This window comes from Tribolium madens, unplaced genomic scaffold (assembly GCF_015345945.1).
Source record: "Tribolium madens isolate multiple individuals breed KSU strain unplaced genomic scaffold, Tmad_KSU_1.1 Scaffold_71;HRSCAF=194;Tcas5.2_LG6, whole genome shotgun sequence".
Classification (NCBI taxonomy): Eukaryota; Metazoa; Arthropoda; class Insecta; order Coleoptera; family Tenebrionidae; genus Tribolium; species Tribolium madens.
The window spans coordinates 8,017,057-8,037,380 of record NW_025401041.1 but is presented as its reverse complement, the minus strand read 5'-3'; the positions used below and the strand labels follow the sequence as shown (position 1 = coordinate 8,037,380).

At 30.8% G+C, this 20,324-nt stretch overlaps 6 protein-coding genes across 12 annotated transcripts in view; 2 read left to right on the top strand and 4 right to left on the bottom strand.

Annotated features, from left to right (window-relative positions):
* LOC123008877 (uncharacterized protein PFB0315w-like) overlaps positions 1 to 1,795 on the bottom strand; it is a 2,954-nt gene extending 1,159 nt beyond the window's left edge. For 2 of the 6 annotated variants that reach the window (XM_044404916.1, XM_044404915.1), the window contains exons 1-3: positions 1,542 to 1,795; positions 1,314 to 1,436; positions 387 to 1,264 (exon numbers count right to left, since the gene is read on the bottom strand). In XM_044404916.1, the coding sequence (XP_044260851.1) occupies positions 387 to 1,264; positions 1,314 to 1,436; positions 1,542 to 1,614 (1,074 nt within the window). In that variant the 5' untranslated portion in view covers positions 1,615 to 1,795. Of the gene's footprint in view, positions 1 to 22; positions 1,265 to 1,313; positions 1,437 to 1,541 lie in introns of all 6 variants that reach the window. The other 4 variants (XM_044404913.1, XM_044404912.1, XM_044404914.1 and 1 more) reach the window with 3 other exon arrangements.
* A 934-nt stretch (positions 1,796 to 2,729) lies between these two features.
* LOC123008909 lies at positions 2,730 to 6,747 on the top strand. Its single transcript, XM_044404969.1, has 2 exons — positions 2,730 to 2,800; positions 6,007 to 6,747. Exon 2 carries the CDS (start codon positions 6,013 to 6,015, stop codon positions 6,694 to 6,696), a length of 684 nt encoding a protein of 227 aa, XP_044260904.1. The 5' UTR covers positions 2,730 to 2,800; positions 6,007 to 6,012; the 3' UTR covers positions 6,697 to 6,747.
* A 1,868-nt stretch (positions 6,748 to 8,615) lies between these two features.
* LOC123008862 (protein Fer3-like) lies at positions 8,616 to 11,795 on the bottom strand. The gene is made up of 4 exons (XM_044404890.1): positions 11,698 to 11,795; positions 11,509 to 11,644; positions 8,892 to 9,082; positions 8,616 to 8,837 (listed from the first exon to the last, which is right to left on the bottom strand). The coding sequence occupies exons 1-4, from the start codon at positions 11,743 to 11,745 to the stop codon at positions 8,670 to 8,672; spliced, it is 543 nt and encodes a 180-aa protein (XP_044260825.1). The 5' UTR covers positions 11,746 to 11,795; the 3' UTR covers positions 8,616 to 8,669.
* Positions 11,796 to 16,772: 4,977 nt separating this feature from the next.
* On the bottom strand, positions 16,773 to 18,325 carry LOC123008734 (proteasome subunit beta type-3). Of its 2 annotated transcripts, none has more exons than XM_044404727.1 (3): positions 17,948 to 18,325; positions 16,934 to 17,499; positions 16,773 to 16,880 (listed from the first exon to the last, which is right to left on the bottom strand). In XM_044404727.1, the coding sequence occupies exons 1-3, from the start codon at positions 17,963 to 17,965 to the stop codon at positions 16,832 to 16,834; spliced, it is 633 nt and encodes a 210-aa protein (XP_044260662.1). In that variant the 5' UTR covers positions 17,966 to 18,325; the 3' UTR covers positions 16,773 to 16,831. The 2 variants fall into 2 exon arrangements, with proteins under 2 accessions (XP_044260662.1, XP_044260663.1); XM_044404728.1 differs by lacking the exon at positions 17,948 to 18,325 and adding an exon at positions 17,602 to 17,735.
* Positions 18,283 to 20,297, top strand: LOC123008732 (ciliogenesis-associated TTC17-interacting protein-like). Its single transcript, XM_044404725.1, has 6 exons — positions 18,283 to 18,414; positions 18,589 to 19,007; positions 19,064 to 19,349; positions 19,391 to 19,631; positions 19,679 to 19,951; positions 19,998 to 20,297. Exons 2-6 carry the CDS (start codon positions 18,596 to 18,598, stop codon positions 20,226 to 20,228), a joined length of 1,443 nt encoding a protein of 480 aa, XP_044260660.1. The 5' UTR covers positions 18,283 to 18,414; positions 18,589 to 18,595; the 3' UTR covers positions 20,229 to 20,297.
* Positions 18,914 to 20,324, bottom strand: part of LOC123008731 (vacuolar protein sorting-associated protein 41 homolog) — a 9,363-nt gene continuing 7,952 nt past the window's right edge. Inside the window, exon 12 of the mRNA XM_044404724.1 lies at positions 18,914 to 19,329. The gene's annotated coding sequence lies outside the window, so the exon portion shown is untranslated. The remainder of the gene's footprint in view (positions 19,330 to 20,324) is intronic.

The window sequence follows — 20,324 nt, the reverse complement described above, 5'->3', positions numbered from 1 at the left end:
CTTACTTCACAAGTGTCAAAATTTGGGTTGTCTATCGCAAACGAATCTTCATTTTTCTTCATTTTCTTCTTTCTTTTGACTTCAAAATCGCTACTCATTTGACTATTTCCAAGTTGACTTGTTTCATTAGTTTCAAAATTTGGGTTGTCTACCGCTAACAAATCTTCATTTTTCTTCGTTTTCTTCTTTCTTTTGACTTCAAAATCGCTACTCATTTGACTATTTCCAAGCTCACTTGTTTCATTAGTTTCAAAATTTGGGTTGTCTATCGCAAACGAATCTTCATTTTTCTTCATTTTCTTCTTTCTTTTTACTTCAAAATCGCTACTCATTTGACTATTTCCAAGTTGACTTGTTTCATTAGTTTCAAAATTTGGGTTGTCTACCGCAAACGAATCTTCATTTTTCTTCTTCTTCTTCATTCTTTTTACTTCAAAATTGTTACTTATTTCACTATTTCCAAGTTCATTTGTTTTACAAGTGTCAAAATTTGGGTTCTCAATCGCAAATGAACTTTTCTCGTCACAATCTTCATTCTTCTTTTTCTTCTTTCTTTTTACTTCAAAATTGCTACTATTTTGACTACTCTCGCATTCGTTTGTTTCGTAATTTTGACAGCTTTGATTGTCAATTCCTGGTGAAAACTTTACACCTTTCTTCATCTTCTTCTCTTCATTGCTTTCTTCAGTGTTTTCTTCCTCTTTTATTGTATTCAAAACGTGTTTTTGTACCTCAACATTGCCATAAAGCGGATCAAAAGCCGGATTACTGAACCCTTCATTTTCTTCTTTTTTTATTCTTTTTGGTGTCCCATTTGATTCTTCCCCACTCGATTTGCGTTTCTTGAAACCAAATCCCGTGTAGGTTTCTTCCTCCGAATGTGTCACCCCATTGTTACCAACCAAACCGTTACTTTTCCCAAAATTGGGTAATTTCTTTTTGAAGTAATCAACCATAGAACCAGCATTGTGACTAAAACTGTTTTTTTCTTCATAAACTGTCTCATTTTCGGGCGTTTTTGGTGCTTCTTTCAAGCTTTTTTTACCGAAAATATTCGCTAAATCTTTCTCACTACAACGACTCAAGTCTTTACCCCTTGTGAATTTCTTATAGTGAACACGGACTCGTGAACTTTGCGATTTTTCTTCAAGTGAGGAAATTTTAACGTCAGTCTCGTGGGGCTTCGCCCCTGAAAGCGACTGAAGCAGCGCATTGAAATTACTGTCGTGTTCACTCCACTGATTGGTTTCTTTGAACCCCATTCCTGAAAATTAACACAATTTAATAAATGTTGGACTTTTTTTTGACAATACCTTTATTGTCGTTCTTGTAAGAAATTTTCACGTGTTCGACAATTCCGTTTTCTTTAGCCCCCAAACCTTTGCCTGGTGACCAGCCCAACTTTTCGAGCATTTTTTGCCCAAATTTACTCGAATCTGAAAAAACAAACATAACCTCACTTTTTGTCAGTGATGAAATAGTGCCCCCCATGTAATTTAAAGTTAAAACAAGTCATTATTGTGAGTCAGTGGGGCCCTTACCTTCACTCCAAGCCTTCCCTCGAGGATTCAAGGACCATTTTTGCTTAACTTTGCGCTCTGCAAGCATCGACATTTTTCGACTTTTAAAACCACCACAAATCAATTAAACACTGATTTCTTCGTAAATAAATTTATTGTAAATAAAACAACACCAATTTCTATAATTTTGCGTTTAAAAAAACACGTGTAACGGCTTTGACTAGTTGACAAGTGACATTTCTATTACCAACTGCCGCCGACTAAAATACCTAGAATTATTTTCCCATTTCTCATAAAAATTGCAAAATAAATCGATTTGGACTCACTTAGAAGTAGATTTTGCGACAAACACCGTTAATAAGTCTATATCCGTTACTACAACCCACTCTGATAATTGCCGCTTGAGAAATCGGTTTTGGTTGAGTGAGGTTAGGTTTGTTGTTTAGGCCCCAAATTGGCCACATTTGCACGAAGAAAATCAACAAAACGTAAAAAATGCCTCGCAGATTCATCACAAATATCGATTTTGCGCCGAAAAGTAGTTTCAATATTTATCTCTCAGACGCAGTACTGCCAACTCAAAATTAATCGGTCTTGGTTTTTGCCGCTTTTTTTTTTAAACAAATGTCAGATAAGTTTTGTTAATTTGTGTAAAAATTTGTAAAATGAGTGAGCAACCGCACCCGAGATCCTTCGAATGCCCAGTATGTTACGAGATAATGCGAAGCAGGATTTTTATTTGCTGGATAGGACACAGTTTTTGTGAAACCTGCCATAGACGATTGGGGCGGTGCCCCCTCTGTCAAAACCGCATGAGGGACACCAGAAACCTACTAATGGAGGAATTGATTGGGGTTTTTTATAATGGGCCCCCAGAAACGGCCTATCAGCGTCTCAGGGAGCTGCTACCCCTCAATACTTCGCAGCCCCCCTCCCGTGATCAAAATCGACGTAGTCGAGGTAGGCCGCGCAAAAAAAATAATTGACTTTTTGTACTTAATTATAATACTCCTGTGATGGGTCTCAAGGTAATTTGTATTCAAAAGTGTAATTTGTAATTTGTATTTTAATCAATTTGTATTTGTATTTAAAAGTGAATTTGTATTTAGATCAATTTGTAATTTGTATTTAAATAAAGTTTTTACCAGTTGTTTAGATTTTTATTTAAAGTCGGCTATTATAGAACGTCGCTATGGTAACTATTGTGACGTCAGATTGTTTATTATGCGCAAAAACAGTGAAAGTTTTTGAAAAATAAAGAATTTCAAGTTTCATCCACAGTAAGTATCATTTTTTATTTATATTTGTCCTCGTGTGTATTTTAAAAAGCCGTACATTCATGTAATACGAAAGCAAACTCGTTTTTTCGACGTTTTAACAATGACAAACTTTGTTTATTTGACACAAAAAACAATAGGTGAAAGTACAGATTTGTCAACAAGAAATTACCACCTAGGATTTGAATTTTTAGGAAAATTACGTTTTTCATGTTGTTTGTAACTAGAATTTTCAGAAGTAATTTTGAATGCCTAGTGTTGGTTACCCCTTGTTGTTGACGGTTGACGTTTTCTGTCAACCTGCTGTCAACTATCAATTGAGTTATCTATACAGACTGACAGGTGACTTAAACTAAATTTTTGACACTACTTACGATATCTTTTGTTTGTCACTAAAAACCAACCTAACCAAATCTATGGCAACCTATTCACGAATATCCCTAAATCCTAGGGAGTAATTTATTGTTGATACGATAATAATGTTGTATTGTTTTTGTCTTTGTAAATTTTCAAAATTTTACTGAAACACGAAATGTTTCCATCATACCTCAAAATTGTAAAAAACAAAATTACAAGCCACAAATTTTGAAAAACATGATTGGGAAATGTCATTTCATGCCACGTGATAAATGAAGTTTAAATGTCATACTTAAAATTTTATAAATTCAAAAATCTAGATTTTGATCTATATTTAATTTTTTAGATGTCATAATAAAAAAAAATATGTAAAAGTGTTGCAATTTTGAAAAGCGAAACAATAAGTAAAATTTGCATTGTTTCAGACTGGTTTTATTATATTTTTTTTATTATATTTTATTAGAAAACTCATTATCAAGCCATTATTTTGTTGAAATACTTTGATTCAGGTTGATTTCCGGCTTAAAACTGAGCCAAATTGATTGGAAAATATCCTAGATTGCTTTATTTCAACGTAAAATTGGAATTGAAGCAATTATTTTTATAAAATATATTAGTTTTGAATTAATTCTGTATTAAAATTGAGCAAAATTTTCAAATAAATACAACCAAATGTATATTAAAATAACAATTCCTAATAGTAGAAAATAACAAAATAAAAAATGTGTTGTTTAAAAAAAATGATTACTTGTTATTAACACTTTGTATAACAAAAGCAAATTAAAATAATATCAAAACAAAAAAGTTAATTTTTCTTTATTAATGCACAAAATTTGATTTTTTTATTATTAATAATAAAGATGCTAAAAGAATTTAAGTGATTTTGTAAAATTTTGTAAAGTATTAAAAACTTAGCAACGTCGCAATCAAAACAATATAATTTTACACCATTTTGCAAAAAAAAACAAAAATATAGATGTCGAAAAAAATGTTTTTTCCTATAATATTTAATTTTACCCCTTCTAATATTAAAACAAAAACAAGGGCAGAAATTTAAAAATATTTCAGACGATAAAATTCATATAAATATATGTACTTCTGATTTAACTAGCTGTGTTCCCAATTTCAATCCAATTTGATAAACCGTTTATTATAAATAATAATAATATAAGATAATAATAAAAAATAAAACACCTGCTTTTACTTTTCCACCCTGTATCTTACTTAACTCGTCAAAATTTAACGTTATTTCTTATTGATTTCGTAATTTTTTATTTAAAGTTTAAAAAAAAAACAAAAATTTGAATAATAGTAGATTACATGACAGGTAGAAAATTACATCACCGAGGTTTGTATACTATTTTATTCACAATCATAACGGAATCATAAAATTACTTTGCAAGTGAAAAGTTGGAAAATATGATATTTCAGGGTAACCTAAACTATCATATTTCATGTCACGTGTTAAATGAAGTTGAAATGTCATACTTAAAATTTTATAAATTTAAAAATCTATATTATGATCTACTAAAACTTTTTTTTTCTGTAAAGATTTATCAATTTCCAAAAAAAATGTATAATCAGTCAAATTTACGTTTAATTTCTTAGATTTCATAATAAAAAAATGTGTAAAAGCAAATAAAAATAACATCAAACAATAGAGTAAATCTTTCTTTATTAATGCACAAAATTTGATTTTCTTATTATTAATAATAAAGATGCTAAAAGAATTTAAGTCATTTTGTAAAAAGTATTAAAAACCTGGCAATCAAAATTAAAAAAATATTTTTTACTTAAATATTTACCCACCTAATATTAAAACAAAAACAAGCGCAGAAATTTAAGATAATAATAAAAAAATAAAGGACCTACTTTTACTTTTCCACCCCGTATCTTAACATTATTTCTTGTTGATTTCGTAATTTTTAATTTAGAGTTTTTTAAAAAACATAAATTTGAGTAATAATAGATTACGTGCCAGGTGGAAAATTACATCACCCTGAGGTTTGTATACTATTTTATTCACAATGATAACGCAATAATAAAATTACTTTGTAAGTAAAAAATTGGGAAGGATGATATTTCAAAATACAGTTCAGGGTAAGAAATGGTCACTTCCCAACCTGAACTGTCATATGTCAAGTTTTTCAAAAATTTGACAAGTTCTTTATTGGTTTTAAAGATTGTGAAAATTTATATAAATACTTATACTTTTAATTTAGCTACCTGTGTTCCCAATTTCAATCCAATTTGATAAACCGCTAATAAATAATAATAATTCAAAATAAAAAAAAAAAATAAAGCACCTGCTTTTACTTTTCCACCCTGTATCTTACTTAACTCGTCAAAATTTAACGTTATTTCTTGTTGATTTGGTAATTTTTTATTTAAAGTTTTTTAAAAAACAAAAATTTGAATAATAGTAGATTACAAGCCAGGTAGAAAATTACATCATCCTGAGGTTTGTATACTATTTTATTCACAATCATAACGCAATCTATGATTGCAAGTGAAAAGTTGAAAAGTATGATATTTCAACTTCATTTTAATAATTGATATGAAATATACCGTTCAGGGTAAGAAATGACCATTTCTTAACCTAAACTGTCATATTTTGTCAAGTGTTAAGTGAAGTTGAAATGTCATGATTAAAATTTTATAAATTTAAAAAGTTCTTTATTGGTTTTAAAGATTGTGAATAAAATAGTATACAACTTTAGTGGTGGTTGGTTCACTTATCGCCTCGGTATGCAATCTACTATTATACTTCTGTCATCTTTTGACAGTTTATGGTCTCGTGACCTTATTATTTCCCGACCATGGGTTGTAACACCAAATTTCCACTTTTTTAGTGCAAAATGGAGTCCACTCAACTGTACCTCAACGAGCAGCTCGTGACCATAACCGCCGATTCGCACACCATCAAAAAGCTCAACGACGACGACCAATACCTCGCCGAATACGTGAACAAAGCTGCAAAAATGGGCCAATTCCATTTCCTCTTCACCAAAGAGCCAAATCTACGACGAATTGTCGTCAAACGCGCCCCATCCACCCTCCAAAACGTGTGGTACAAAAAGGGTCGCCCTTCGGAAACCGACATTAGCGCAGCCACCCATTTGTTAAAACTTCGCAACTCTGAGAAATACTCATCGAGATTCAAGAACAGTTTTCTGAAAAACAAACTGTGGGAGGAAATCGCCGCCGAAATGCGAATGGCGGGCTATGACGTCGATGGGCCCAAATGTGCACAAAAATTTCTCAATTTGACCCAAAAAGGACCAGAAATGGGCGAGTTGGGCACTGAAATGAAGAGTGAAGAAGACGATGATGAGTGGGTGCCAAAAAACAAACTCAAGAAGAAAAGCGATGAAGACGATTGTGATTTTTTGAAGAAGTTCATTAAGAAGAATAGTAAACAAAAGGAAGAACGGTATAGGGAAATGTGTGGGTTGATTAGACGCAAAAATGAGTTGCTTGAAGAGAAATTGAAGCAGAATCGGGAAATTATAACACTACTCGGGAAATTAGTTAAGAATTGATTATTTATTCTTTGACAGTTTGGAAGACTATTTTAAAAATAATAAAATTAGTTAATTAAACATTATTTCTTGTTGATTTCGTAATTTTTAATTTTTTAAAAAACAAAAATTTGAATAATAGTAGATTACGTGCCAGGTGGAAAAATTACATCACCCTGAGGTTTGTATACTATTTTATTCACAATCATAACGCAATCATAAAATTAGCTTGCATGTGAAAAATTGGAAAGTATGATATTTCAACTTCATTTTAAAAAATGACCATTTCCTAACCTAAACTGTCATATTTCTTGTCACGTGTTAAGTGAAGTTGAAATGTCATACTTAAAATTTTATAAAGTTAAAAATCTAGATTTTGATCTACTAAAACATTTTTTTCTGTAAAGATTTATCAATTTCCAAAAAAAAAATATAATCAGTCAAATTTACGTTTAATTTCTTAGATCATCTAATAAAAAAATGTGTAAAAGCAAAAAAAAATAACATCAAACAATAAAGTAAATCTTTCTTTATTGATGCACAAAATTTATTTATTTTTTTATTATTAATAATATAGATGCTAGAAGAATTTAAGTCATTTTGTAAAAAAAAAAAATTAAAAACCTGGCAACGTCGCAATCAAAATTAAAAAATATATATAATTTCACACCATTTTGCAAGATGATCAAAAATATAGATGTCAAAAAAATGTTTTTTCCTATAAAATTTAATTTCACCCCTTCTAATATTAAAATAAAAACAAGGGCAGAAATTTAAAAATATTTCAGACGATAAAATTTATATAAATATATTTTTAATTTAACTACCTGTGTTCCCAATTTCAATCCAATTTGATAAACCGTTTATAAATAATAATAATATAAGATAATAATAAAAAATAAAGCACCTGCTTTTACTTTCCCACCCTGTACCTTACTTAACTCGTCAAAATTTAACGTTATTTCTTGTTGATTTCGTAATTTTTTATTTAAAGTTTTTTTAAAAAACAAAAATTTGAATAATAGTAGATTACATGCCAGGTAGAAAACTACATGAAATAAATAGTTTAAGCAAAAAACGTTTGATTCCATACTTTTTATTCACCTGATATGATGATTGTTTCACAACTCCACAAAATCTGATTACTTGTCATTAACACCCTGTATAATAAAAGCAAAAAAAAATAACATTAAACAATAGTATTAATGAACAATATTTTTTTATTATTAATAATAAAGTAGCTAAAAAAATTTAAGTCATTTTGTAAAATAAAAAGTAATTAAAACTTGGCAACGTCGCAATCAAAATTTAAAAAAATATACATACTTATATACCATTTAGAAAGCCAAACAAAAACATAGAAGTAGAAAAATTTTTCTTTTCCAAACTATTAAATTTCACCCCTCCTAATATTAAAACAAAAACAAATGAGGGCAGAAATTTAAAAATGTTCCAGACGATAAAATTTAAATAAAAACTTTTAACTACCTGTGTACCCAATTTCAATCCAATTTGATAAACCGCTAATAAATAATATTAATATAAAATAATAATAAAAGAAAAAAATAAAGTACTTTTACTTTTCCACCCTGTATATTACTTAAGTCAAAATTTAATGTTATTTCTTGTTGTTCGTAATTGTTTATTCAGAGTTTTTTAAGTAGCAAAAATTTGAATAATAGTATATTACATGCCAGGAGGAAAATTACATCACTCCGTGGTTTGTATACTATTTTATTCACAATCATAACGCAATCATAACATCACTTTGCAAGTGAAAAGTTGGAAAATATAATATTTCAACTTCATTTTAATAATTGATAGGGTTAGAAATGACCATTTCCTAACCTAAACTGTCATATTTCATGTCACGTGTTATATGAAGTTGAAACGTCATACTCGGGAAATTATAACACTACTCGGAAAATTAGTTAAAAATTGATTATATTTATTGTTGGAAGACAGTTTGGAAGACAATTTAAAAAATAATAAAATTAGTTAATTAAACCATACGGGATGTACTCCCTCTGGGGGTACATATCGGGGCTCTTGTGGTCCGGGGGGTGTCCATGGAGCAACTCCGACATGAAACTGATATAAGTGATAGCGAGACGAAGAGTCTCAATCCTGGAGAGTCTTTTTTCGTAGGCAAATGTTGGCACCTGTAATAGATTTAGACTTTTTTTTTGTTTTTTCCCATTTTATTGTTTTATTACTTTTCTTCGTAGTTTATCAAAAGCCTCATTGAGATTAAACATCCTGCGTCTTTCTCTAATATTGGCAGCTCGACGTTGTGCCAAAGTTGCCACTCTCCTCCGTGGTTTTTTCTGGGTTTGGGTGCCATTTTGGGGGCCATTGCGCCCCAAACGGTTCCCGACAAGCCCCCCGCATTGTTGTCGTGGCCACACTAATCAAAACAATCACAAAATTCTAATAATTACACAAAGCGACAAAAAAAAGTCATGTCGTGACAACTTGACAAACTTTATATCATTTTGTTCGTCTCAGTAAGACAAATTAAATGCACTAAAAAAATTTCAAAAAGTCCACACACTTTGAACTAAATATTTTTTTTCTAATTTAAATGAATTTAACTTTAAAAAATCATTACTCAATAACTATTAGGCCGATTTCCTTCACATAAAGACCATTCTAAAGGGATGGCCTTGCCCTTTAGAATAATATGCAATTTGAAATTGAATATTGGCAAACTTTTCTTCGAACAGTGTTCGAAGAAGTTCGAACTAAATCGAAATAATCTAAGAAAAACCCTAAGAATAAAGTTTTTTCATCGTCACCATCGTGGAGACCATCTTTTTATTAGTAAGAATCCAAATTTTTAAAATAATATAACGAGTATTTTTTAAGATATGATTTTTTGAAGTTAAGGTTTGCCAATCAAGGGGAGAAATGCATGTTAATCTTACTTAAAATTGCATTTTTATAAAAGTATTTGTTTTAAGACTCTTCTTTTGCTTAAAAATGATCAATTGCACCTTCTTTGTTCTAATTACAATAAACAAAAACTGTTTCTTTACTTAAAACAAACAAAGAGTACCTGCGTACTAATTAAAGCAAATAAAAAGTTTTTTTGTTCTAAAAATGATCACTGATCATTGAGCAAAAAGGATCTAGAAGTTTAAAGCAGTAGCTTTAAATATAAGAACAAATCTTTTTCAAATTAAATCACTTTCCATTTCCATTCCAACTTGTTCACTTTGTTCTAGCTTTCTGAACTTTTTTTTGAAAATGTTCTCAGCAAATGCTTTTTCATCACTTTCTACTGATGTTGAATGCTGACTGACTTAAAAAGAGACAGAAAGAGCGCAAAACCGATAAACGGGGAGAACAGCGTGAAAAAAGGTATAATTTTTGAGACGGAACAAAGAATTAAAAGCAAAAAGCAAAAAAGTGAAACAGAGAAAAGAGAGAATAAATAGTGATATAAATGATTTAATGATTTTGAGGAAAAACAAACAAAGGAGACAAAATCATGATAAAAAGAAAGAGATGCAGAAAAAGTTAAAAGAAGAAAAAGACTTAAAAATAGATAGAAAGATGGTCAAAGTATACAGTGTAAAAGTGAAACTGTAGTTATTGAGAAGGAAAAAGAAATAAAAACAAAAGGCAAAACAGTAAAAGAAAAGTAGAAAAAATAAAAATCAGACAGATGTAAAGAGAAAAGAAGTTTTACGTAAAGGGAAGGAAAGGATGAAACAAAAAGAATAAAAGATAAAAGAAATACAGAAAAAAAGGAAAGAAAAGACAGACTTTGTTCGATTTTGAATTTTATACAAATAAGTGTTTCACTTTTTTGGTGGTGATGTCGTTTATTTTTATAGCTTTTACTGTTTCTTGGTTCTTTTTGTAGACTTGCGATGTAATAAACTATAACATTGCTATTGATTTTATTAAATTTTATTTTATTTTCTTCTAAATTAAAACTTTTAAAAGTAAAAAAAGTAATAAACAAAAACTTAAAGAAAGACAAGAAAAAAGCAAACATTGAAAAATAAGACTGACCTAAAAAGAGAAAGAAAGAACACAAAATCGATAAACGTGGAGAACAGCGTGAAAAAAGGTATAATTTCTGAGACAGAACAAAGAAATAAAAACAGGAATCAAGAAAGTGAAACAGAGAGAATAAATAGTAGTAATATAAATGATTCAATGATTTAGAGGAAAAACAAAGAAAGGAGACAAAAATCGGGATAAAAAAAAGTTAAAAAAAGAAAAAGACCTTTTTTGCACAATGATCAGTGGTCATTGTTACAACAGAAAAACTCTTTATTTGCTTTAATTAGTACACATGTACTCTTTATTTGTTTTAAGTAAACAAACAGTTTTTGTTTATTGTAATTAGAACAAAGAAGGTGCAATTGACCATTTTTAAGCAAAAGAAGAGTCTTAAAACAAATACTTTTATAAAAATACAATTTTAAGTAAGATTAACATGCATTTCTCCCCTTGATTAGCAAACCTTAACTCCAAAAAATCATATCTTGAAAACTACTCGGTATATTTTTATGAAAATTTGGATTATAACTAATAAAGAGATGCTCTACACGATGGTGACAAAGAAAAAAAATACTCGTAAGTCTTTATTTACAGAAAATCGGCCTAATAGTTATTGAGTAATGATTTTTTTAAAGTTAAAGTATTTTAAATTCATTTAAATTAGAAAAAAATTATTTAGTTCAAAGTGTGTGGACTTTTTGAAAATTTTTTTAGTGCATTTGATTTGTCTCACTGAGACGAACAAAATGATATAAAATTTGTCAAGTTGTCACGACATGACTTTTTTTTTGTCGCCTTGTGTTATTGTTAAAATACCTAATTCTGAGTTGAACGCAGTGAGAATGTCGGGATAGCCCCCCAAGGCCGGGTTTTGCCCCCCGAGACAGTGATGGGGGTCCCATAGCCCACTATACCCCCCGATTTCGTTAGGGTAATTGGGAAAGTCGGCATGCTACAATTTTTCTTTTTTTTTTTCAATTGATTTTTTAATTTATTATCACTCACATTATTTCCTTCCCACGGTCCGTGATCACTCGAAAACGACATTTTCATTTCACTGAATCACTGAAATAATTCTCTAATGTTGATCAGTTGACGCCTTCCGGACTATTTGATTCTAATTCCGGGAGGTTTTCACGCGGGTTAAAAGTGGTGGCTTGGGATTGGTGGGCGCGAGTCGAGGGTGGTTTAATTGCAACGAGAACCAATGGGAATTTTGCAATATGTTGCAGCGGGGGATGCAATTGTGGGGTTTAAGGACGAGGCGATAAGGAATGAGGGATTATTGACGTTTCAGAGCGAATTTTGTGTTTTAGAAAAGGGTGCTTACTATATTGGGCAATTTTATTACAATATCTGGAGTAAAATTAGGCAAAAAATTATGCATAAAACAATTTTTTGTAAAATTTTCGGTAAAAATTCAAACGTTTAGAGGGATCAAATTTACAATTGAAGGGGTGAGTGGATATAACATTTTTTGAAAACTAGTATTTTCTTCTAAAATAATTTTTTTCGCAATATTTTTTTATTGAAAAAGACTTTTAAGTGTTATGTACAACCTAGATTGTTCAATAAACAGTGGATAAAAGTGTTGAAATATGTTTAAATAAATAAATAATAATAAATAAATGTTTAAAAAAAAGCACAAATAACACTATTTTTACTTAATTCATTTACTTTCTGGCGTATTCTTGACAAAATTTTGCGAAATAATTGCGTTTTTATTGAAAAATGTTTTAAAACGCTCGAGAAAAGTCGTTTTTTATTTAGTCTAGTATTTTTTGGGTATATTTCTTACCAAAAATTAAATAAAAAACTTTGTTTTAGACTTAAAAACGCAACTAAATGTTTGAAAAAAGCAAAAATAACATCATTTTCGAATTAATTATGTGATTTTTCGGCTTATTTTTGTCGAAGTTTTGTGTTTTGGATTGAAAAAAAAGACGTTTGGATAAGCAACCAGATGATTTTTCGGTTCACAAAACATGCTTAAACTCTCCAAAGAAGCAAAAATAATTTTAATTTCGTAATAATAATTTATTCATTATTTACCCCATTTTCGATGAAAATTTTCAAAACAATTGCGATTCTGACTAAATAAACGTCCTAAAAAAATGGTATTATTTTTGAACAAATTTTTTAATACAATCTAAAAATTCAGACGTTTAGAGGGATCAAATTTACAATTGAAAAGGTGAGTGGATAAAGGTTAGGTGAAACATTTTTTTTGAAAACTGAAATTATCTTTAAAACAATTTTTTTCGCAATATTCTTTTATTGAAAAAGACTTTTAAGTGATTTTTATTAGGAATAAAATTACCAAATGCTAAAGGCGTTATTTACAACTTGGATTATTAAATAAACTGTGGATAAAAGTGTTAAAATATGTTTAAATCAATAAATAAATAAATAAATAATAATAAATAAATGTTTAAAAAAAGCACAAATAACACTATTTTTACTTAATTTTGCGAAATAATGCGTTTTTTATTGAAAAATGTTTTAAGACGCTCGAAAAGAATCGTTTTTTATTTAGTCTGGTATATGTATTAATTCTTTGATATGTTTTTTAGCAAAAATTAAAGGAAAAACGTTGTTCTAGACTTAAAAACGCAACTAAATGTTTGAATAAAGCAAAAATAACATTATTTTTGAATTAATTATGTGATTTTTCGGCTTATTTTTGCCGAAGTTTTGTGCTTTTGGATTGAAAAAAAAAGACGTTTGGATAAGCAACTAGATGATTTTTCGGTTCAAAAACATGCTTAAACTCTCCAAAGAAGCAAAAATAATTTTAGTTTCGTGATAGTTAATTCATTTTTAACCTCATTTTCGATGAAAATTTTCAATTCTTACTAAAAAACGTCCTAAAACGGAAAAATAGTATTATTTTTGAACAAATTCTTTAGCACAAACTAAAAAAGTAAAAAAACACCATTTTTGAGTAAATTTAGCGATTTGTGACGAAATAATTTTGTAAATTTTTAATTGAAAAACGTGCTAAAACGCCCAAAAAATCATCAAAAAGATCATTTTCAACCCAATTTGGTAATTTTTCAATATGTTTTAACAAAATCTTACAAAAAACGTGATGTAAACAAGCAAAATTCATTATTTTTCACTGAATTTGGTGACTTTTCGGTATATTTTTGTCTAAATATTTCGTCTCTTATTGAAAAATATGGTGTTAATATGGAAAACCGTTTTTCAAAAGTCGATGAACTAGCTTCAAAATTACAAGAAAAAAAATCTCTTAAATGAGAATGTTAATTTTCGAGACAGCAGAAAGTGAAAATTTTTATATTGTGTCGTTAGAATTTCATTTCTAAATGTTTTATTAAACTTGGATTTTTTTTAAAGCAGTAGTTATCACAAAGTTTATATTAGAAAATAAAGCTTGTTTTTTGGTACATAACACTTTTATCATTTTTTTAATAATATAAACTAAACTGGAAGTACCCGGCTTAAAAAATTCTCTAATGAAAATGTTGTATCAATATAATCTTCAAGTTTCCGTTCAGGAAGGGTGCAAAAAAATTCTAGTCTCGGATTATTTCAATCTTTTACGAAAACTCGTCAAGACGCAACAGAAAGGTAAGAAACAAATCACAGGTTTTTGACACTAGTGATCGAAAATTTTCTACTTTTATGAGACAGGAAGAAAGTTAATTTTTCATTGATTGGAAAAATTTTAGCTGTCTCTAAGTGTAGAAAATGGCGTTTTGATTATTTCCCCAAACAATTTTTTGTTTAAATTAATTCATTTCTTTAGTTATCAAGATTCATTCACATTGCATAAATGAAGTTTAAAAATTAACTTGTTTTTATTATACCGAGTGAACAGAAATGGAACCAAACGTTTTTTGTTTAAACTATTTATTTTTTGATAAGTACTATAAAAATGTAACGTTTCTCAAGAATAAAATGTTTCGAAATTTTTTGTTTTACTATAAAACTTTTTTTACAAAGGCTATGATCTAAGGATTACTGCTTTTTACTATTTATTCAATTTTTATCAAAAAAAATTTCATACAAGTTGCCATTTTGAGAAAGAAATCGCGAAACTCAAAAACAAAACGAAATTTCATTTTCACCACATCTTTTATGACAATTATTATTTTCTGAACACAAATGATTTAAAAATGGTTCCATACTTTATGTTCACTCTGTCTATCTACAGGTGTTCCAATGAAAACGAATAGAAAGAATTTGCAAAAAAAACTCGGAAATCTCGGAAATTCAAATGACATTTTTCGCACTTCCGGTTGATCATCTAGACCATATACGAAAGTAGATCATAACGCACAAATACATATGCGCGAAAATTGGCAATATCGTAAAACCTGTGCGATTTGTTTTCGCACTGTATGTTAGAAATCTAACGCACAATTCACACTCGAATGTTTTGTATTTTTTCATTCAACGAATTTTTTTTTGTATCCATTATAAAAAATAAATCGATATTCAACGTATTTTTGTATCCATTATAAAAAATAACTAGTTATGAAAAAAATATATGTTCGTAAGAAAAAAATTATTTATGGTCGTAGGAAAAATAGTGTACAAAACTTGCAGGAACGCCTCGTGCGCAACTTTCCCGCTTGTGCGTTATTTATCACTTTCTGTGCTCGTTATGTAATATACTATTTCCGACTAGTTTGCTACCGAAATTAACTCCAAGAGAAAAATGGAATTCAATTAATGTTTCCTCATATTTTCACATTACATTTTTGTATTTTTCTGTTTTTTCTGTTTACTATTTTCTTGTTTCATTTAGTCTTCCTGTTTAGTTATATTAAATTACTTTCAGGTTTTCTGTTGTTTCGATTTTTTTGACTACTTTTATCCATTTTTGATACTTTTTCATAATGTTCTTCTTTCTCCAATATTTCTGTCCTACATTCTTCTCATTTTAACTCCAATATTCGTTTTTCCATATTTTTATTCTTTCTTATGTTGTGCTTTCTTTTTACTCGTTTTACATCCTTGTTTCCAATTTTTCAACTTTATTTCTTTCTTTCTTATTTTTTGTAAATCTTAAATGTTTTTAACGTCGCTTTGTCTTTTTTAAACTTTCTTTCAAATCAGTTTTGTCATCAAATTCTTCTGCCTTCGCAAATCATCTTATTCTGATATTTTTATTTTTGGTTTGCTTTTAAATTAACTAATGACAAACTGAAACACAGTATCTAAACAAAATAATTACTATATTGTATTAATTTTGCAAAAAAACTTTTAAATTATCAGAAAATTTGATGAAAAAAGTAATTCTTCCGTTTTCATTTTTTTAATAGATTTGTTTTTCTTTGTTTTAATGTTTCTGTTATTTATTATTCTTATTTTAGGTAAATTATCTGCTTTACAAAGCGATCTTTGCTACCGTTTTTCTATCATTTGAGGCACATTGACGCAAAATGTGACTAACTGTCAAATTGATTAAAATCCAACCCACTCTTGGTTAAAATTTTTTATTAAACTTAAAATTTATGCCTGTTTTTCTCTATAAAACTCTACTACTTTGAAGAATTATCAATGAATTATTGTTTTTTACTTTTTAGCGCGTCAAAATTTTCCAACAATATCCAGGAATAAACAATTGCTATCGCGTGACAAAGATGGTTAAATTAACGTTTTACACGGGTGTGAGAGCGTTCAAATAATTACTCCAAAATTATGAAAACTTATATCACCCCAGCCCTATCCATCATGACGTAATTTGTCACAATTCCAAATAAAAGCACCCAAATTATAAATCCCTCGTCAATCTGATTTGTTTTGGATAGGGTGTATTAGCCGTTATTAAAAGTCAACCCCTAAGTTTTCATGCTCACTTATGCACGTGCACTACAATAAGGGATGAACTGAAACAACCCCAACAATTTCGTCAACTCATAACAAAATATATGATATTAAATCAAACTGAGAGAGAAAAATGACATTATTAATTTTAGTACAGAAAAAATTGTTTATTAAGCCGGATATAATTTTGTTTTGACATAAGGGCCGAATTAAAGGGTGTTAAACCGTGTAATGAGATTAATTTCAACCCTCTTATGACGCATTACAAATAAAAAAAACAATCTTTTTTTTTTAATTTTATTAGATTTTCTCCGCTTAAAAAATACAAAATACAATAAAATTAATCCATCCGCGTCTTCAAATCCCTCACAGTCACCTTATCCTTCTCACTGTAAAAAGACAAATTACCCCCCTGAAACTCTCTCTCTCTCTTACCACTCACATTATATAAACCACAGCCCCCCACCCCGAGATGGCATCCCGGTCAAACGCGTTGATCAGCGCCTGCGACGTGGTCTCGAACAGCTCATCGGGCCCCAAATTGGGCTCCCACAGCGACTCGCACATGCCGAAAAGTTGGCTCGAGGCGGTGCCCCCCACAACGAAATCGTCCGGTTGATTTGGACACCCAATCAAGTCCATGTTGCAAATGTACGGCTCGTAGGTGCCAGGGTCCAAGCCTGCGACAATTGGTTCGACGAAAAACGGCCCAAATCGATTTTCATACAACATATTTGAGAGCATCGCACTGAAAACTTTCGGGGACATGAGACGGTTTTCTTTCAATTCGTAGAGGTTTTTCCTGAAGCGGAGTTTCTCCATCACGGTTTGGGTGTCAGTGGCGAGGCCCGGCAAGCCGACGTAGAGGTGGGGCCCCATTTCGAAGATTTTCTGGAAATTGGTGGCGATTGTCTGGGCTTGGATGCCGAAACGTTTGTCGGAGGCGATCGAGACGCATTTGTCGCCTTTCATGGCCACCATGGCGCCCCCATTGTACGCCAAAATCGACTAAAAAGGAAAATAGCCTTGTCATTTGACTTAACCTCAAAGTGTCAAAAAGTTAAACGATCGGATTTTGTTTATTCCCAATACTTGATTTAATAAACTTACCATGTTTGAAACGTTGCTAAAGCAAGTAAATGTGTGAAATTCGGTAAAATTTGATAAAAATACAACTTGCAATTTTATAAACACCGCAATTTAAATACAACACTAGGTGGCGCAGGAAAAACCACCATGTCGATAAAGTAAAAAACTGCACACTCGACACTACATAATTTTCGATAAAATCGCATTGTTTTCAGGTTTTCGCAAATATTTTTCAAAATTCTCGCCAATTAAGTAAAATAACTAACCTGGAAACGTACAAGTGGACTGAAAATCGTTCAATATTGTTCACAAGTATCAATTATGTTTTGTTGCATGAAAATGGAATAAATACTTAAATCTAACTTACCTGAATGTTATTTGTCATTTTCTTCGTTGTTTTTCACTAATTTTCCTCACTTAAGTGTGTTGAAAGACGCAAGAAGTGATGGAAATTCAAAAACAATTGCCGGCGTTCACAGTCACACCAACGTCAGAAAAATTGACACAAAATAAAAACTTCCCACTTTTCTAATAACCTGAGTCTTATTTACCATTTTCCTAAAGCTCTCGTAGTTTTTCACCAATTTTTCTCACTAAATTATGTTAAAACTAAAGAAAATTCAAAAACAATTCCCGGCGTTCAGTTGCACCAACGTTAGAAAAATTGACTGACAAAAACCGCACAAAATGTAAATACTTCCCACTTTTCTAATAACATTTTCCTAAAACTCTCGTCTTTCACTAATTTTTCTCACTAAATTATGTTAAACGTGAAAAAACCAAAAACAATTGCCGGCGTTCACACAGTTGCACCAACGTTAGAAAACTTGACAGGTAATAAAAAACACCCAAATGTAAGAATTTAAGAATTTTCCACTCTTCTAATATTTATTATATTAAGCAATGTCACGTTTTGTAATTAATTAAATCACTGGAAAACTTAAAACTACCCTTGTTTTAATTGTTACTCTGTCGGTAAAACAGTGACCGCTCCTGTCAAATTTCCAGTTTGAAAATGAGTGGGCATGTGTTGAAAACCCCCTCGAGTGGCCGAAGTAGCGCTGCTGGAAGCCCCACTAAGAGCCTCAATACCGGTTCTGGGGGCTTCATTACCACCCAATTTGAGACCGACTCCAGCTTACGCAAGATTTTCCGTTCAAATGAGTCTCTAAATCGAGAAAACTCCACCGTTGAGCCTTGCAGTGAAATCACGAAAATTCGGGAAAAATGTCCCCCCATGTGCGACCATTTGAAACTCAACGCCCCCAGTGGTGAGCCCCTCACCCCTGCCCTCTCCACAGCGCGAGAAATCGTCGAGGAGGTAGTCCAAGGGGCCACACGAGCAAAACCGCGCCGTAGATTAAAAAAACCCCAAATGAAAAGTGGATGGATGTCTTTGGACAAAACAATCCCAAATTTCAATATAAGTAAGTTTATGTTTACCAAAATACTTAAATAATTGTAAAAAGCGGCCTTGTTACAGACGATAACATCTTCAAAAATATCATGTTTAATGAGAATTTATTAGTAAGTACGTTCGAGTCGAATTCGCTGTCTCCGACTCCGGTGGGTGCATTGAGTCTTGATGTCCAGGAAGCGCGCGGGGGCCCCCTCAAATACCAGAAAACGAAAACCAAGAGCGATTTTCTAGCACCCAAGTTTCTCGTACACTTGTCTTCGCAACTGGACTTTTGCGGGTACAATGGGGGCTCGAGGATCACGGCATGGGTCGATCAAAACTTGCAGACTCTGGAAGAGAAAAGGAGAGAGTAAGTTGGGGCCCCAAATTTTATTTTTCACCATTTTTTAGATATGTGCAAATGGATGATGGGTTAGACCAACAAGCCTTGTATGTCAGCTCACAAGAAAATTTCTACTATTTGCGTCATGATAAAAGAAAGGACATTTTTTATAGTCCTAAAAAGGCGCGAAATTTGATTTGTGAAGGTGCCAATTTCGTCCTGATGCGTTATTTGGCCATTACGAAATTTGTCGGTTTTTTTGAGACAACAACGCTGTATATTAATGGCAGTTTGTGTCGGAATATTTATGTACGTATCATTTTACAATGATTTGTGATAATAAATGAAAAATTTAGGAATGTAAAGGCCCTTCGAGTGGGATAATTAACGATAAAAAAGTCGATGTGTGTAAAATTTATCGTACCATAGTTGAAGAATGTGGGATAAAGCACAAAAGTATCACTTTAATGACTCTGACTGGTAAAATTCTAAAACAGGAGTGGTATTTTTGTAATTATATTCTTCAATTGAATCCTTTGATTGAGCTTGGGGCTTATGATAGGATTCCCTTGGAGAGAAAACCCCTCCATGATGATATTCAATTATTATCGCTTTATTTGGACGCTAAAGTGAGTGACTTAACCGAGGCGTAGCCGAGTCAAACACTCGTTTCAGATGATGAGTAAAAAACACATTGCGAATTATTTAGATGATCAACCGGAAGTGCGTGAAATGATTTCTGATTACGTCCAAACGATTCTTCACTTGAAACCTGAGGATGTTTTCGAATTTACTGCCAAATATTTCCTAGCATTCACTCCAGCTCTTTTACCACAAAGTGAATATTTCGAAGAACCATTCGATGAAGACCATGACGAGGATTATGACTTTTGGAAATATATTTGAACATCAAATTTTCTGATAATTTAAAAGTTTTTTTGCAAAATTAATACAATATAGTATTTATTTTGTTTAGATACTGTGTTTCAGTTTGTCATTAGT

Bases quoted from the DNA above. Each gene is read 5' to 3' on its own strand.
- LOC123008909 (XM_044404969.1), top strand. From the start codon at position 6,013: ATGGAGTCCACTCAACTGTACCTCAACGAGCAGCTCGTGACCATAACC.
- LOC123008862 (XM_044404890.1), bottom strand. From the start codon at position 11,745: ATGAAAATGTCGTTTTCGAGTGATCACGGACCGTGGGAAGGAAATAAT. The intron at 11,645-11,697 runs GTGAGTGATAAT...GAAAAATTGTAG, and splicing joins GACCGTGGGAAGGAAATAAT to CATGCCGACTTTCCCAATTA. The intron at 8,838-8,891 runs GTAATAAAACAA...AATCTATTACAG, and splicing joins TTGATAAACTACGAAGAAAA to GTGCCAACATTTGCCTACGA.
- LOC123008734 (XM_044404727.1), bottom strand. The intron at 16,881-16,933 runs GTGAGTGGTAAG...GTCTTTTTACAG, and splicing joins GGGGCTGTGGTTTATATAAT to TGAGAAGGATAAGGTGACTG.
- LOC123008732 (XM_044404725.1), top strand. From the start codon at position 18,596: ATGAGTGGGCATGTGTTGAAAACCCCCTCGAGTGGCCGAAGTAGCGCT. The intron at 19,350-19,390 runs GTAAGTTGGGGC...ACCATTTTTTAG, and splicing joins CTGGAAGAGAAAAGGAGAGA to ATATGTGCAAATGGATGATG. The intron at 19,952-19,997 runs GTGAGTGACTTA...CACTCGTTTCAG, and splicing joins CGCTTTATTTGGACGCTAAA to ATGATGAGTAAAAAACACAT.